This window comes from Onychomys torridus, chromosome 10, assembly GCF_903995425.1.
Source record: "Onychomys torridus chromosome 10, mOncTor1.1, whole genome shotgun sequence".
Taxonomy (NCBI): Eukaryota; Metazoa; Chordata; class Mammalia; order Rodentia; family Cricetidae; genus Onychomys; species Onychomys torridus.
In genome coordinates, this window is record NC_050452.1 from 87,761,526 (window position 1) to 87,779,928 (window position 18,403).

Here is an 18,403-nt window from a genome sequence, read left to right on the forward strand (position 1 = left end):
CTTTTCTTACCTCCCTCCTGGAGCATTTTTTCCACCCAGCACCCAAAAACCTTTCTTGCAAAATGTCACTTGTCACTTCCTTGCTTCAAACCCTTTACACATGCTTCCAACATGGTCAACAAAATCCTAAATCTTCAGCAGAATAGAAGGTCACAAAAACAGGCCTGGTAGGTTATACCTATAATCCCAGTACTCAAGAGGCTGAGGTAGGAAGATTATTGTGAGTCTGAGGCTAGCCTATGCTACACAATGAATTCCAGTTCAAGCGTAAAAATTCTGTTGGGAAGACGGCTCAGTGGTTGAAGTGCCTGCTGTGTAGACATGAGGCCCTAGGCTCAAATCGCCAGCACTCACGTAATAACCAGGCGTCTATAGTAACAAGCATCTATACTCCCAGCACTGGGAACACGGGGGACAGAGACAGACTGCTGAATTCCATGTTGGGAAACCCTGTCTCAAAAAATAAGGTAGAGAGCAACAGAGGAAGACAGCTAACTTCGACCTCTATCCTCCACACACACACACATGCACACATGCGTGGCTGCATCAGCACACACACATACATATACATAAATATGCCAATACCTATATAGCATACAATGAAATAAATGCTACAAATTACCTGGGTCTCACCTACCTCAGGCCACTGAAGTGTGTGAGTGGTCCTGTGATGTGGCACACTAACCTACTTTCTGTTTCTCTAAGGTGCCTATCTCTCCCATTCCAAGTCTACAGACATGCGTGCCCTGGGTTCCACTTATCCTTCCTCTATCCAATTCCTTCCCTGCCCTTAGGTCTCAATATTACACCGTGAGATATATATTCCCTGGCTTCTCACATAAACTCATATATGGTGCAATCTCTAAATTATTATATTAATAAATATGTGCTCTTAAGTAATGTCTGCTTCTGAACAGAAACTGTGTCCTAGCAGGAATGTTTTTACATCCAAGAGGACTGAGGTTATATGTACAACTGCTCTAGTCATTTTACTGGGTTGAAAAGGTGGAAGCATTACCCTTCAGTTACAACTAAGTAAGGAGAGTTAATATGGGTATTAACCAACTAACTTACAGAATACTAGCTATCAGCATTTCAACTTCAGTCTGGGAGTACTCTGCAGTCATAGCAACCACTGGCAAGATCGTGATGAGCAGAACAATAAATTTCACACCACGATTACATCTGCAGGAGGTAATACCTTACAATTATAAGGTCCATCCTCAAGATTTCAGATGCCATTACTTATATTTTTAGCAAACCTGGGGGACAGGGTTATAAATGATATTTCTTTATATATCTGCAGAAAAAGAAAAAAAAGTCTACAGAAGACTGGGGTGAAAACTCCATGGTAGGATGCTTGCCAAATACGGGCGAGGCACTGCATACCACAAAAACAGATAAACAACAAGGAAAAAATCAACAGTCATTGCAAATTAAGTCATTCACAGTGGTTTACTACAAATAGCAGATTATTTGGGGGGGGGGGGGTATTAACCAAGAATCCATGAAGCATTGCTGGTAGGACCAGGAACTCAGCCGTTAGCTGCACTGAGGAGCCTCCTCATGTCACTCAGAAAGACAGCGCATAGCCAGGAATAGAAACAGGTCCAAAAGACGCCTGGTACATCACCACATCCTCTGAGCCCCAGCACAGACTGAATCAAAGCAAGGAAAAACCTGAACAATCAGATACTGATCGAACTTGCCAAACATGTGTATCAGCTGGATTCAATTAAAGCCTTCACTGGACGTCAAAGACACTTCCCTGATGTCGAAGTACAAATAGAATTTCTCGTTGAAATTTTAATAGTCAGTTGAGGACTTGGGTGATGACTTAAACAACCTATAAATACATAATTCTGCAAGATACGTGTTGGCTAATATTACTAAAATTTCTATTTCCAGACGTTTCTGCCTGGTAAAAGTTACTGAGCATTCAACCGTGAAAATATTCAGTAAAATAATATCTGGTGGAGTTCTTTCAAAGTCAACGGAGTCTAAAGGTGAACCCATTGTCTACCTTAGGACAGATGCCTTCTAGTTCCAACCCTGTGAAAGGTAAAAGCAATTACCAGGCTTAAAAGCCTTCTCGCTCTTCAGAGAAAGGAATTATTTAAGTCACCTATACTGCTGATTCAATGGGTGTCACTCACCACCCTCACTACCTTCACCTTTCATCCCACCTGGCAATCAGTAGTGTTGGGATGCAGTGTACAGAACCTCCGATGAACCCAGGGCATGGCAGGCTCCCACCTCACTCCTTCTGGAATTAGCCAAAGAGTGAAGTAAAATTGAAACAAAATCTTAGCAGCAAGCTTACCACAGTAACAAAAGGATCTCAATTGATCTTTACTCCAGACTTGCTCTGCTCACACTCATCAGGCAAGGCTTCCCATTCCGCCAAAATTAAAGATTTGCAATGATTTAAAACAGGGAAATATTTAGATACATAGTACCTCTACTTTATTGCATAATCTCATTTAATTGGCACCTAAATTACACACTAGCCCATAGGGCACAGAGTTATTCTAATCTTTGCTGTGGGGGAAGGGAAAGATTTGAGTGTTCATAGACTAGACTCCCATGTTCCACTCATGTATCCTCCTCACTGCCAGAACACAATGCCCTAGAACACGCCTATTTCCCAGAGGAAAAGATTGCAGACTTTGGCAACGGGCAAGCAGTTTACCCTGGGTACATATACAATTGAATGTGATTCTTCTTAGAAAATGAGACAATTTAGTAAATTAAGGGTGAGGAATATCAGCAGTTCAACTATGAACACTAGGTCTCATATCCAGAGCTGAAAGGTAGGAGAATGAGTCCAAAGAGAAATAGACAACAGTCCTCGGGCAACTCAACTTGTCCCTTCTTCTTCATCTCTCCAACAGAGAAGGCTAAGAGCTCAAAGACTGGATGTTGGGAGGAAGGAACTGAGGAAGCAAAAGAACCTTTTGGCCAATTAAAATCTTCAGAATGATGTCTTTGGCCATACCGCCTGGACCACTCTCCATTCATTCATTCATTCATTCATTCATTCATTCTCTCTCTCTCTCTCTCTCTCTCTCTCTCTCTCTCTGCCCATTTGTGTGAGAATGCTGGTGCTCACAGGCCACAGCACACATCTGGAGGTCAGGAGACAATCTCAAGTGTCAGTTCTCTTCTTCTGCCTTGCTTGAGACAGGGTCTCTTTACTGTTTGCCTCTATGTAAGCCAGACTAGCTGGCCTCCGGGAGTCTAGGACACTCCTGCCTCCACCTCCCGACACTCATCACCCCTAGTGCATGGTTCTGGAGATTCAGACTTCAGTTCTCATGCTTGGACAGCAAGTTCTTTATCCTCTGCCTCTCCCTAACCAAAAGGCATTCCTATTCTTCTTAGTACCAGGTATACTGATGGCATTGTTTTTGGATCATTATCGTAAGTTATATTATAAATGACATGTCTCACTGTCTCCAATTTATGGGGAAAGAAACCCACACTCAGCATTCTAATTGGCTGTTTTCACCAATACAATGATTTGGTAACGGATTCCGTTTTGGAATTTTATTCTCCAACTGATGCTTAACTACTCTACTATAATGGCACCTGAATAAAACAAATGGTAGATGCTCCCAAAGTAAATAGGAACCAATAGCTCACTAACATGACCAAATAAAAAGCTCCATCTAAGATAAAACTGTCCCCAGAGTATCATGTCAGAATGTCTGAATCCTTGCAAAACATGAAGTACCAAGTCCAATTTGTTGAGGCTTATTATGAAAGAATGTCAACACGTAGGGCAGCAAATGGCTTCAAGGGGGTTTTAGTCCATAACATTTTACCAGAGAATCCGCAGCAGAGGAGAACTCTGGGAAGGCATGAAGCCTGTTTCCTGTTTCAAAAACCCATGTACACACATCAGATGTCCTCGCTCAGGACAACGCCTACAGATAAAGATTTCATTCACAGGCAGCCATGGAGATAAGAGCTGTATGCTTTAGAATCTCTGGGGAGTGGTAGGCTGAGACCAGAAGAGAAAGACAGAAGGGATTTGGAAAGATCTGAAGAGGCTCCTACTGCTGAGGGAGGGTGGGGCCTAGCTGCTGGTCAAGTATCAACTTTGAGAGCTTCCCTGTGTCTCTTCAACGGTTTCCAATGTGGGGAATGCATTGTTTCTATTGAGAGGGCTTTTCCTCCAGCAGTCTGTTTCCAAGTGTTTCCTCTGTACACGCCGTTTCTGAGCAATGAGAGTGAGCAGCAGAGAAGAGGTCAGCACAATGCAACCGGACACTTAGGTCCAGAGCTCAGAATAGCCCGGGGCCGGCCCTGGCCCCTCCCTTCCCATATGATAGGTTTTGATTCACTCCTTCTCTGCAATTATAGTTTTGAACTCTAATTATTAACAGATGTTTACCAGGCCCCACCTTTTTCTTTAGAACACTACCTTCCTCCAATACACATGAATAGAGCATCGCAATATCCTCTAGTGAAAACTAGCTTAAGTCATTATGATTTCATGTCTATAAAATGTAGAGGTCCTGACCTCCAAAAAGACAAAAGCCACCATTTCATCATTTTAGTCTATTTTCAAAACATAGACCAGAACAATAAGAGGGGTTGAGAGCAGTTTCAATGCCTCCTTTTCCTTATCACTTCAAATACATAGGCACTGTAAAACTGAGAATGAGCCTTGTAAAATCAAGCAGGATACCAAGGATAAGATAGAGACCACATCATACAACCTGACTGTAAGTACTAGGAACAAAATACTAACTAAAAATATGAGCAGATTTTTGGGAATGATATAATTTTGCATGTGCTTTACTTAGTTCATATTCTATATTGATGAGTACATCCTTTGCTCTAACAAATATTGGGTGATTGTGCACTCAGCCCCAAATACTGTCCTATACTCCCAAAATTAATTTCTCTGAAAAGACTTCATGATAAATTCCAGAATTTGCAACAATACTCTCTTTCTGAATGAACATGGGGGGGGGGGGCAGACTTCTAGGATTATTTCAGCCTTTGACAGGTGGGAGTACACTTCCTGTGGAACTCAGCTTTGAAGTGGAGGGAAAACACCACCATACAGCCTTAACTGCTCTGAGAGAGCACTGACCAAGCTCCAACCAAGCTCCAGCTACGTCAACATTTCAGACCATATTGTCCTGCTGTTCTTTATGTTTCCTGAGCTGCTAGTTGGACTCAAAGTTAAGGAGAGGCTCCTCCTCATGAAGTCAGAGTTGCCAAGGCCGCTGGGGAGTTACCTAGCCCAGCAGAGCCAAGGCCTTATCTCAAAGGATAAGGTGGAGTTTGCTCTTTTCCCCTATTTCGAAATATGAGAATATGAAGTAATCTGTTTATAACACACGGATCCAAAATCCAAGCTGACTTTATTTTTTGAGACAGGGTCTTTGGGCTGTCCTTGAACTCCTGACCCTCCTGCCTCAGCTTCTCAAGTGCTGAGATGACAGGTGCATGCCACTAGCCCATCCCCAAGCTGTCTTTTCCTTTATAATCTACACAGTTTCCTCTGGGGGAAAAACAAATGTCCATACAATTTCCTCTTGGGGGGAAAAAGCTACCTCAAACTTGGCAATTTCCCCTGTCTGTTTGAAATCAAACCCAAGTCGTTGTTGCCCCTGGTCTAGGCTGCTCTGGCAACATCAGTTTATCATCTACTGACTAGTTCTATCCAGAGGTACCCGAGAAGCAGCTCAGGATTTGGGGTTCAGAGCAGATATCTGTGTCCGAATCACAGAAGTCTTCTTACAAGTGGATACACTTGGCACTCAATATGAACTGCCAAGCCACACCCGGTGCAAGGTTAACCAGTGAAGAAACAGATCCACAAGCTTCCATTTATTTCCAAGATTAAAATTGGCACTTGGTTTCCCTTTCAGAATGCTGTATCTAAGCCATTAACACATGGGGGAGATTTTATGAAAACAAGGCTCAAGTCTTTAAATATACGGAGCATGGGTAAGTTCATTATTTAAACTAAAGATGACTCCTCTCCTGACTCACTCTGCTCTCGGGGAGTTCTGCAGCTGACGGCTCTCTCTGAGGATTTTAGGAGGAGGACTAGGTGTGGTGCCGCCCACTGAGAGAAAAGTTGAACAAGGTGAACTGGGGGCACAGTCTGAAGTCTCAGTTGCCGCAGCCCCAGAACATCATTAGAAGAAGCTCAGAGAGAACCTGCAATTCTTCTGGCCTCAGTGAACTGAATCCAGGCATCCCACCTTGGGGATTCTAAAAACTATCTTTACTATATGAACATGTCAAAGTAACTACAGCTACTAGATCTCAGTTATTAAAATTTATAGACATTACTAAAAAGCAAAGTATTTAAGCTTACTTTTGCAAGGTGTGTTGTAATATACTTTAGTCATCTTAGCAGGAAAATAAACAACTTCTAGGGGCAAAGGAAACATCACTGGTAATTTACAGGAAGGTTCTCCAGCTCCTTGTCCTTTGAACTCTCCATCCTGAAGCCCCAGTATTAACTCCTGTGTCAAAGACCCAGCTATTCAGGAAGTCACATGTTGTTCCCCATCAGTAATGCCCTTTTCTATGAAATTACAAATATGAGATCCACTCACAACCTTGAGAAATATATCCGCACTTAAAAGTCGATCTACATCAGAAACCAACCATCATCCCTCCCCTCACTCAGTCACAGGACCCACAGATGTGCCATGAACCCTTGGTCCATTTCGACATCCCTGTCTCTTCCCCAGCGCTAACACTACATCTGCATGCCCCAACCCTATTTGATGGAGCCAGCTGAGAGAGGAGAGGGCCAAATGGAAAGTACCGAAGGAGAAAGAAGCACTTCAGAACTTCCAATGTTTCCACTGCTGGAAGTTCACACCAAATCCACTATAAGCAACCACCATCCTAAAAGGCCTAAGATTCAAAAACAGACAACTGAACACGCCTTGAAATAAAAGGGATCGGTCACGCACCAGCCAACAATGCAAAAGAGTGACTGTAATGTGGATGCCCTGTGAGAATGGAAAGTACAAGCTTCGCGGCCATAAAACCAGCACACTTCTTGCACTGACCCAGGCACCTTCTACAGCCTTTGGTTGCCTTTCTGTTTCTCTCCCACAGAAAGCTAGCTACAGACGTACATGCTGTTTTTATTATGATTTATGCTACAATCAACAGATTAATTTTCTGCGTGAAAATCAAGGGGAATAATTCAGGAAATACACTTTGTAGACAACTGTTTAAGAACCAGAGGGCAGCCGTCTCCTGCAGTACTGTGCTGTTGATCCAAAGTACCTCCAGAATTCGAGATTTACATCTCCTGAGAACTCAGCCGGGACCTTGTTCCCAAAGGAGAATGTGTGCACACTGTAGATTCCCATTCCCAAGGTCTTTTTCACTTTAACTGTTCTAAAATGCTAGCATTTTCATCAAGGCTACATTATTTCTCATGCTCGAACTTGATGACTTTATCCCTCTTTTATAGTCGGGAATAATGACAGTGGCTGCAGTGAGTTTCAGCACTGAAGAGAAGTTCTACCCTTCTGCCTTCTGCAACTTCACATTTTTCCCATAGTCACACTGTAAAAAATGCAAGGAACCCATAAAACAATACGAAAGAAAATACTGCAGTTTCCGTTTTCCTAAGAAACTTCGACATCAAATTCTGGCTAGTCAGTCTCAAGCGCTTAAGTGTGGGAAGCCAGGGGGTGGGGCAGAGGGGGTGCCAATCTTCCAGAGGGCAGAAGAAACTCACTAAAGAAACATGAGAAACCACATAGCCACCACCGTGCTGGGGCTGCTCCCAGCACCACAGGAGCATGAACACCCTGGACCTGGGGCTCCAGCTGCTTGAAGCATTGCTTCAGAACACACAATATCCACCTTCTTCTCAGCCTCACCATATTCTTTGCCAAGGCTCTGGGGAGGCACGAGCTAACCAAAGGGACCAGTCAGTCCACAGCCTCCAAAACAGGGGACTGTCTCTCAAGTGACATTCACAGGAGAAACCGATCACAACGTTCATCTACGAGTTTCCTTTGATGCTGTCTCTAACCCTGACTGCCCTATGACATACTCATACTAAATACCAATAACAGACTATGTATTTGTGATGCCTTCCCATTATTACCTCCAAAATGATTAACGGAGCCCTGCCTTTTCCATACCAGTCAAGCAGCAGTCCCCTGATGCTCTTGGTAAGTCAGGAGGTGAGGGAAGGAAGCACATACTGAAGTCTGTTGGCAGCAGATAAAATAGAACTCTTCTTCGCTTTTAACAGGCACTGGAGACACTAGCAAAAGAGATTCCGGGGAGTTTTTAAACGGAAAATGCTTGTCTGAGCTTCCTGAACGAAGACTTGTCCATGACAACCATCCTCATCCCCCTCATCTCAGACCTGTTTTCCCTACAACAATGATTATCCTTCAGCAACATCTGCTTCTCCCCCCTGTAAGCTCCAGAAAAAGGAACAGTAGACGGTGCTAACAATTACATTTCTATAGATCCGGCAGCTCCCTGGGTTTATCTAGTAAAACATTCGTTTCTGGCGCAGAGGCAGAGCTAACACAAGCACCTACTTTAAAATAACACCGTAGAAAAATACATAAATAAATAACAGGTCCCAGGTAAGCCCCTGCCGACTTCAATTCTGAGGGTCCGATAAAGTTCTTAGAATTACTTCCTGTGCTGACACCAAATGTGGAGATTAAAGAAACTCCACCGGTAAGATTTAGTGCTTAACTTTTAAAATGTTAAGATGCCTGAAATAGATGAATGCCATTATTTACAGAGCACATGGATAGAAGCGCACACTTTCCCAGACCCAAAGGGCTCACCTTCTACTTCTTCTTCATCACACACATGTTTAAGGAACGAAGCCCCTCTGTCCAGGACAGCTTCATCCTCCATCCTATAGTAATAGAAAAGAAAAAAAGAATGCTCAGACTTCTCCTGAAGTGAGCCACTTGAAGCAGCCCAGCTTCTGGGCAGGTTAACCTGCAAGCTGTTGTTCATGTTTGCAGGACACAGTCCCTCTTCCTCTGGTGGCTGTCACTCCTTCACACGGCTCTTCTCGTCTGGTGCTGGAGAACGTGCTGGCCCCACATAGCTTCAGTTCTAACCTTGAGAGGGCAGCCCCATGGAGAGGTAATAGGAAATAATCCCAATCTTGAAGGCTGGATGGTGAGGGAGAGTCTCCCTTTGGGGGAGTTGCAGAAGAGAAAAAACAGAGATGAAAGCAAAAGAAGAAAGAGAAAAAAAATACCAAGAGAGGAAGTTTGATGTGTCTGGAGTGTTCGTGATGATCGTTTGTGGAAATCCAGTTTCGGTGCTTAGCTCTTTAAACACCCACTGCACAAAATGTATACCCTCCTAGGAGCACACGCACACCCACCCACACACAGAGCGACAGGGAGTTAGGCTAACGCACAGTGGGAGCCTAGCTTGCAGCCAGCCTCTTAATACCAGCCCAGTAGTCTGTGTTGAGTGGCATGCGTTGAGTCACATGTTGGCCTTACGGCAATCTGACATCCGAGGATTCTCTAGCACCAGGGCTACCGCAGTAGGCACATATACATGCCACCCATCCATTCATTTCCACACTCCTATCACGTGTCTCTCTGTGCAGTGGATGCACTGTTAACTCTTCTCTGAAGGGCACGAAGTTCTTCATTTTGTAACCACGCTATGCTTTCCTCCTGTCTCCTTACATAATAGGATCTACTCTGCAATTTCATATGCTAAATAAGACCTCAGAATCTATCCAAGGAACGACAGTGTTTTGTTTTGTTTTTTTTCTTTCTTTCTTTCTTTTTTTTTTTCCAGTTTCCCGGTGCCAAACATGTTTCTGGTTTACAGAATGAGTGAAGCTTTATTCCCTTACTCTTGGCTCCTTCGCACTGCATTAACTTTCATATACAGAATTCCATGAACTCTATTTATAGTGGAAGCAGAAAGAAATCCTGAACTGCTCAAATGCTGCTTGTGTAGTACGGGTCTTGTAACAAAGAACTTTCTCGGGGACAGCTGCTCTATGTCATCCCGTATATGAGCCTTGCCAGAAAATCACATGTCCCCTTTGGTTTCTAGTCATCCGGTTGTGTGCTCAAGCATTGGAGATGCTGGAGTTTGTTTTCCATATGGTCTGTATAACTTACTCTGGTGCTTCAGAGATTTGCTATAGTCTAGGCAGAGTGCACTGAATTCAGCTTTTCCCTCCCAGTTTAGAATATAGCTCCCTTACCAAGCAGTCACCTTTACATAAAAGGTCAGAAGCAAGAAACAAAAATCTAATTCAACCGCTTAGTACTTATGCCACCTGGAGCAAAGTACTTAACTTTTTTGAGCCACAGGGATTTTTTTTTCTTGTATGAAATTAGGGTAGTCATATCAATTTCACAGTGACTCAACACAATACTACCAACTCTGCCTTGATTGCTCTGAGATTCCAATGAGGTGCCAAACTTAAAAGCATTCAGCATCAAACTTAGAGCACAATACTTTGTTTTATAAATGCGATTTCCTGGGCCAGTAATGTGTCTCTCAGCAGGTAAAAGGTGCTTGCCTCCAAGCCTGATGATCTGAGTTTGATCCCTAAAATCCACATGGCAGAGGGAAAGAACTGACCACACACACACACACACACACACACACACACGCACGCACGCACGCACACTCACATACACACATACACACACACACTCACATACACACACATACACACACACACACACACACACACACACACACAGACAGGCAGGCAGGCAGGAAGACTGAAGCAGATATATATATATACACAAATAATAGCATTCTATAATAAATAAGCTTCTTTTTTTTTTCTTCCCTTTTCCCTTTACCAGCACTGGAGAGTGACATCATTAAGAAACTCATTACTGACCTTCAGCCACCCTGACTGCATGTACCCCATCTCATTTAATCTCAGGAGCTAAGGAGGGTTAGGCCTGGCTAGGACTTGGATGGAAAGAAACATATGACTTTGGGACCCTTCGAGAGCCTTTTTTGGGGGGAGATGAGCCTCGTACAAGATGGCTCATCCTGACACATCAGAATACTTCTCTGTACTCAAACTAAATGTATAAACAAGATATGGGTCAGTCAGCAGGATTATAGTGGGAATGAAATGCCTTAAAGACTAAGAAGCCAAGCCATTTGCCAATCTCTCTGAGCCTTAGGTTCCCAGGAAGATTAAATGATACAGCGTTACTCATGGGTTCAGCAAATATTTAATTACTCCTGCTATATTCCTGTTACTCTTCAGAGGGAGGGGAACAAATCTACAAATAAGACAAAAAGTTCCTTAAAAACAACAACAACCTAACAATGAACAAGATAATGTCAGAGAGCATCACTGAGATCTTTGCAGAAAGTGACACAGCACAGGGGCTGTCTAGCCTTCCAAGCGAAGGGAACAGCAAGCGACAAGGCCCTGGGGTGGGAAAGTTTAGCAGCATCCAAGAACTGATGTAAGGTCTAGACAGCAAGGGGTCAACCGTACAGATGACACTGGAGAGAACCGGGTCATGCAAGCCAGGAGAAGGAGTCAAAATGGAAGGTCTGTGTTCCCTTTTCAAAGGATCACTCCACCTGTGGCATGGAAAGCCGATGGTTAGGGAGCAAAAGAAACTCCCAAACCACCACAAGAACCGAGGGGACTGTGTGAGAAGGAGAGTTCGTTCTGTACACTCCAAGGCTGAGATGTGCACCCTGCACATAAAAAGCTGCTGATGTGACCATGTGATTGCAGCCACCTGGGCCTGGAACTAGGGACTTGCAGCTGGTACTGAAACATGGCAAAGTTCATGCATCAGGCTGGGGCTGAGGTTATCACCAGACGTGCGCACTCATGCAGGAAGGAAGAATAGGTCCAAGGCAGGAGACCTGAGACCTCCTGCTAAAACACACCAACACCCCCAAATCGGGCAGTGGGGCAGGTGTAAATGGGGTACAAGTGACATCAGGGAACTCAGAGAGAGCAGAGAACCCCACCTGAAAGATGAGAGAGACAGAGATGGGGAGGCAAAGGCTGGCCTTGGCAACATGAAGGATGCAGTTGTCTATAGCAGAAGCGCTTGAAACAGGCCATGCTCAGTGTTAGGGGAGACAGGAACAGAGACGGTGCTCGTCTGCTCCCTCTTCTCTTTCCTACCTCCCCCCAGTGAGGAGGGGAGTAAATATTAACTGAGTATCTACTGTGCATCCTGCACAGTCACATCTACCTTCTTAAAGACTTCTTTCTCCTGGAGGTCAGGGAGCAGTCCAAAGTGCAAGGAGCCATTAGTTACCCAGCATTTGTACACACAGATAAGGATGACAGCTTAATGAGGATATTTTCTTAAAACTCCACTGAAGTTTTAAGAACGGAATCCCAGAGAGCTACAGTGCTGCCACATACCCTAACTGTGCACTGTTCTCTTTGGAAACATAGAAGAGTTTGTCCCTCATCTCTTCTCAGAACTGACCCCAAGTCAGTCAGCATGCTGAATTTAACACAACTAAATGTTGACTTCACTTTGTACGCTATCACCCATCGGGCGGGTCCGAAAATATTTTGTTGTCTCTTGACATATTTTCTAAAGAAAACATTTAACCTGGAAATCTAAGCCTTTTCCAAAATTGCATGTCACAAGCCAAAGAAAAGGAAAAACAAGAAAGCCAGAGACGACTGGAAAGGAAGGTAGAAAAGCCAATACACGAGCCCTCTGGCCGAGCTGAGAACACTGCCCAGCCCCACCGTCTGAGTAGGGAGTGGGGGTCATGATGGGTGCATTCCTTGGCTCTTTGATGCATAGTTCACATTCCCTTCAAGCCTATACATAGCAAGTCATCAGAACTTCCTTCTTTCTGATGGATCATGCAGAGAGCGCCTGAAAACAGACCTCCTCTCTGCAGAAAAGGGGCAAGCGAAACAAAGCAAAAACATAAAACCTGGCAGCCCTGGCTCTGCCTCAAGAGCAAGGTCATCCTAGTGAACTTGGCCCTCTCCACAGGCCAGAGAGAACCCCCTCCCTGCTTTCTCCATCTTTACATGACACATATCAGTTCTTTGGTCTTACGTCCTCTTCGCAGTTACTGGCTATTATTAGTAAGACAGAGATACCATGTAAAGTGGCTGACCCAACCATTTTCCCCTCTATAAATCAGTTGGAAGAAATTAACTCATCCAGTCCCTAATCAGGCCCCCCGAACCCATCCTTAAAAATGTCCCTCGCACGTGCCTTGCATTTTTGGCTGAAAATGAGCAGGAAGTGTGCTTCCACTCAGCCTCAGCACTGCTCACATCACTAGCATGAGGCAGAATTCAGAACTGATCTGGAAGCTCCCCACCAAGCATCAGGGGGTTAAGAGTCACACCAGTCAGGGTAAAATCCACTTTGGGTCAATGCTGCCTTCCTTCAGCCTGGGCCTGCTCTGATCAGAGAAGTTCCACCCCTGCCATACAAGTCCAGACCCACGGTGGGGGTGTTCATAGTCTCCGTTATTCTGGGGCAGCAAAATGATTTAACTGGAACACATGTCAAATTGTCTGCCAAATGGGCAGGCTCTCACCAGCCGGTCCTAATCACCAAGCAGGCCTGTGAGGGTGACTTAAGCCCGGCACGAGAAACATTTGTGCAAAACTGTCAGCCACTGGGCCCACAGCACCCATCCGCATTCCAGCCCTCTGAGATCCCACCCCCCCCCTGAGCCTGCGCCAAGTGCCAACGTGCTCACCAACTAGTACTCACAGCGCAAGCAGCTGCCACTCAGCCAGTCAGCAAGTGGCAGGCCGCCAGCACACAAGTTTCAAGAACACCAGCCTGCTAGTCCCAGGGCTGTTAAAGGTTGAAGGTCTTCGGGTATGCTAGCCTTTAGATTCGCCTCACTTGCCCTCCTGCCTCCCTCTACCATCCTTCCCCGCCGTGCCTCCCACGATAGCAGTTCACTTGTCTCTATGGTAACAGCATCTGGTTTCAGAGTTAGAACTTCAGCAGCACAGTTGTCTCTGAGCCTAAGGCTTTTGCCAAGGGGCACACCAGCAAAAAGGCAGCCGCCTAAGCTGCAGCCACCTGCTTCCTCATCACCACAGGGTGGCAACTCTGGGTGTGTTCTCGGCTGGTGGCATCTGGTGCATGGAACACACACTGTAAGTTCAGTGTGCTAGCCACTGTGGGGAGGGGCTTGTCGTCAGAGTCCAAAACCCGCCCCTATCTTCCATAGCCTGGGCCAGGGTGACCAAAGATGAGCTCTGTCAGGGACTTCTGACTGCTTCCAGAGATGGCACCAGGGAGCAGGGTGACTCCAGCTGTCAACATGTCCAAACTAGAGTTTGACATCCCTGGGTCAATGTGTGCATGCAGCTTCAATTTTATTAGTCAACCTTGTATTAAATTCATTCTATTCTATCCTTGCCAGCTTGCTCTGTTTATGACATCCAATGAACTCCATCACCTCTGGTTTTACAAAAGCTTTCCTGTACACAGCAAATGTTAAACAGTGCTGTGTGCACATGCCCTGAGGCATAGACATGTATAGGGAGTGGAAAAGTACTGAAAATGAAGGCTTTCATATTATCCATTGGTGTTGTGGTAATTATGCTGCTGGAGACTTTTCCTTATGGACCGAAAGGTATTGCAAGTCTCAAACCTCAAAATTAGGCTACGCCTGCCCTTTGGCTGTCACCGTTCTCTACTCAGGAACTACACAAAATGCAACGATCAACCTAGCATCCAGAACTGTCCACTCCCACATGCGGTCCCAAGCCATTCCCTACCCACATCACTTCTAAGAGGTGAAGAATCACTCTTATCAGATGCTCGCTGCAAACATGACGCTTTCCTTTGAGTTTTTCTTTTTAACCAACAGCATTTTATTGGTGCTTTTGTTGCTTTGCAAAAATGTCTTGTCCAGATTTGCAACATGTACAGAAAGAACATCTGACTGAGTCACAGGGACAAGAGAAGAGCTATCTCAGCACGTCAAAGTGTACTGCCATCTGTTGGCAGCATGTGTTCACTACAACCGACTTAAGAGGGGAAAGTTGAAACCGTTCCCTTCAAAAGTTCACAGAGCTCCCTGAGGGCCTAGCATCCCCACAGGAAGCGAGAGAGAACAATGTGGTCATTGGCTTAACCATGCACAGTGCTGAAGCCTTAGGCAGATGTATTACGGAGGGGGGGGGAGGAGGGAGAGAGAGAGAGAGAGAGAGAGAGAGAGAGATCAACACAGAAAAACTGACAAGTGTGATTGATGGTAGCCCTGCCTCCCACAGATCTGCAAGCCATGAAACAGAGTAAACAGTAAACCTCCCTCCCAATTCAGGAGCTCCCTAATCAGCTGGGTCATTGACACAGGCCGAGGGCCAGGGAAATGCGGCCCCACATGAAATCAGATTTCAGGCTGAATAAAAAGTAAAACTGCAACCCAAAGCAGGATCATGCTGCACATAATTCTAGACTTATGAATTGCCTTAAAAGTCCCTTTGTCCACTTAGGCACTTATCCCAGAGATACGTTCACACAAAGACCTGGACATGAACACTCGTGGCAACTTTATTCATAATAGCTAAAAAAAATTAATTAATTAATTAACTAGAACTGACCCAAGTGCCTTTCTATAGGTGAATGGTTAAAAGGGTTTAGTCCATCCATATCATGGAATATGGCTTAGCAGGAAGCACAGATGAGCCACTGAGTCACATACTAAGACAATGTATCTCTAGGGGGTTATGCTAAAAGTGACAGCCCCAAAAGCTACATGCTGTATAATTCATTCATATAATCTTAAACTCTAGACATTTCAACTTGGTCAGTGATAGATTATCTATAGTAGTCAGTCCACAGGCAGCACCAATAAGTAAGTGCCACAAATATGTCACACTGACATTTAGTCTGTGATTCTACATGCATTTACTTTGGACAAATGTATATTAATCTAAGATTAGATTCAAGATGGCAGACAGGTAGGGACTCAAGAGCAGGGATTTTTTTTTTTCCCCAGGACTCCAGGCCAGGAGTCAGCCACATGGTACTTGACCTGGTATAGCCTCTGCCCTGGTCACCTCTGACACACAGAAATGACATCAGAAAAAGGGCTCCCCTCCCCTCTCTCACCGGTGTGGCAGCCAGACAGTTCACACTGCCCATCCTGAACCACCACCCAACTGGCAAGGATGAGGCTGCTGGCATTTGGTTAAGGTCTTCATAAGTTCCAGGCACGAAGTTAGGCATCATACTATATACATGCATTTTTTCCATCTGGACACTGTCACAGTTTGACTGACAGACTTACACAACGCTGAAGATTCTAACTGAAGGACTTGAAGACCAGTAACAATATAGGGGCAGCTACTAAGGACACTCAAGTTGTTCTTCATTTTAAGCAGTTTCATATTAAATTTCTTAGTTAGCATATCAAATAATGGGTTTCATGATTATGTTTTCACACACACAGATTCCTATCCTTAGCTCTTACTCACTCTCCTCCAGTGTGGTATTGACCAAGGCCTGTAAATTTACCAAGACTAAGTTTCCCTGTAAAATAGGAACACCAGGGATAGAAGTAAAGATTTGAGTGAGTATACCTCTTGGCTCTCATGTTTTCTAATATGGAATGGCATGCCACTTGAACACTCTGATAGAATTACCTCACCTCAATACCTTATTTTCAATTACTTCTTTGACAGCTTCGTGGTCTGATAATATTCACTCCCATCTCCCCCAACTCTTCCCAAATCCACCCTCTTCCCTATCACCCAACATTTTGTCTTTTTTAGTCCATCAAGGCCAATATGGGTTGACCAGATACTCTTGGATGTGTGTGGCCTTCTCCTGGAGTGTGGTTAACTAGTCAGGGACAACAAACAGCCTTAGAAAAATAAAATAAAAACTGACCCTCTTTCTCCCAGCATCTGACAATTGCCTGTAGCTCCTTGGCTAAGGGAAAACTTCAAACCCAAACTCCAACCCCTTCTCCATGCTGGGATGTGGTCCAGCTCAGGCTTACACGGGTTTTGTCCATACTGTCACACCCACTGTGAGACCACATGTGCAGCTGCCCTGCTGTGTCCAAAAGACACTGTTTCATCCAAACCCGTCTTCCATGACAATCCCTGAGCTTTTAGTGGGGGAGGGGGAGCACAGCATATATGTTCCATTTAGGGCTGAACATTCTGCAGTCTCTTAGTCTCTGCACCTTGACCAGTTGTGTATCTCTGTGTGATTTACCATCTACTGCAAATAGAAGCTCTCTGATGAGAGTTGAGAGATTCAGTCAATTATGGGTATAACCATACGTCTTTAGGAGTTGGTTTAATACTGTGTCTATTTATCAGCAATATGTCCTCACCTGGGATTGTCTCCTCATCTAGCAATTCAGTCATGTTTCAAATACTTACTACTTGCCAAGTTCTATGACAAGCACTGTACAAAGTCAACTTGACTATCTAACTCAATCTTTCTAGAGACCCACTTCACTTTTTATATACCCATATTATTTTGTGTGCTCTACAGTGTATCTTTATACAGAGCCACACTGCGCCACTTCTGGACATGCATACGGTGTCCTTTGAACACATTCATCCTTTCTTATGCCTTTTCTACCCCCCACTTTCTCTTTTCCCCTCCACATCCCTAATAGTCCCTCTTGCTTTCTCATCCATTCTCTGCCCCTCGTTCTACATATGCGCAGAAGTGGGAGTTTCTTGTCTTGGTGAGTCTGCCGGGTTTCACTTAATAAGAGCTCTGCTCCATCAATATTGCTATAACTAACATAGTTTTGTTCTTGTTATGGCTGACTACAAGTCCACCGTGAATATATGCCACATTTTCTTTATCCATGGTCTGTTCATCAGCACCTAGGCTAAGTCTGTAAATTGACCATTTTGAATACTGCAGCAGGAAATACACACAGTCTCAGCAGTACGCTGGTGTTGATTCCAAGGGGTATATACCCAGAAGGGATAGAGCTGTGTCAGGTAATAGTTCTATTTTTATTTTTTTAAGGAATCTCTATATTGATTTTATAGTAGTTGGCTCAGGAGATAACAACTGACAAGTCAAACTGTATCGAATTAAAATCTTCTGTGCCTCACGAAGTAGCACATGCCTGCCAACCCAGCATCCATTTGAGAAGCTGAAAGAACAAGATCTTGAACTTGAAGCCAGCCTAGGCTACACAGTGAGATCTTGCCTCAAAACACAAATGGCAAGTGTCTAAGAAGATTCTCCACACCAAAACAAAAACAATAGAGTAGATGGGAGAAAACCTTTGCACAGAGAACTTACATTGAGCATCTATAAAGAACTCAAAAACTTAAACACTAAAAGGACAAACAATCCAATCAATAAATAACAAATGAACTGAACAGACATTTTTCAGATGAGGCACAATGGCTAACAAACACATGAAAAAAAAAAAAATCCAA

General features: G+C 44.3%; 1 protein-coding gene across 2 annotated transcripts in view; it reads right to left on the reverse strand.

Annotated features, from left to right (window-relative positions):
• Slc4a4 (solute carrier family 4 member 4) overlaps positions 1-18,403 on the reverse strand; it is a 319,163-nt gene that overhangs the window by 272,819 nt on the left and 27,941 nt on the right. For both annotated transcript variants that reach the window (XM_036200218.1, XM_036200219.1), the window contains exon 2: positions 8,820-8,893. In XM_036200218.1, coding sequence (XP_036056111.1) covers positions 8,820-8,892 — 73 coding nt within the window. In that variant the 5' untranslated portion in view covers position 8,893. The remainder of the gene's footprint in view (positions 1-8,819; positions 8,894-18,403) is intronic.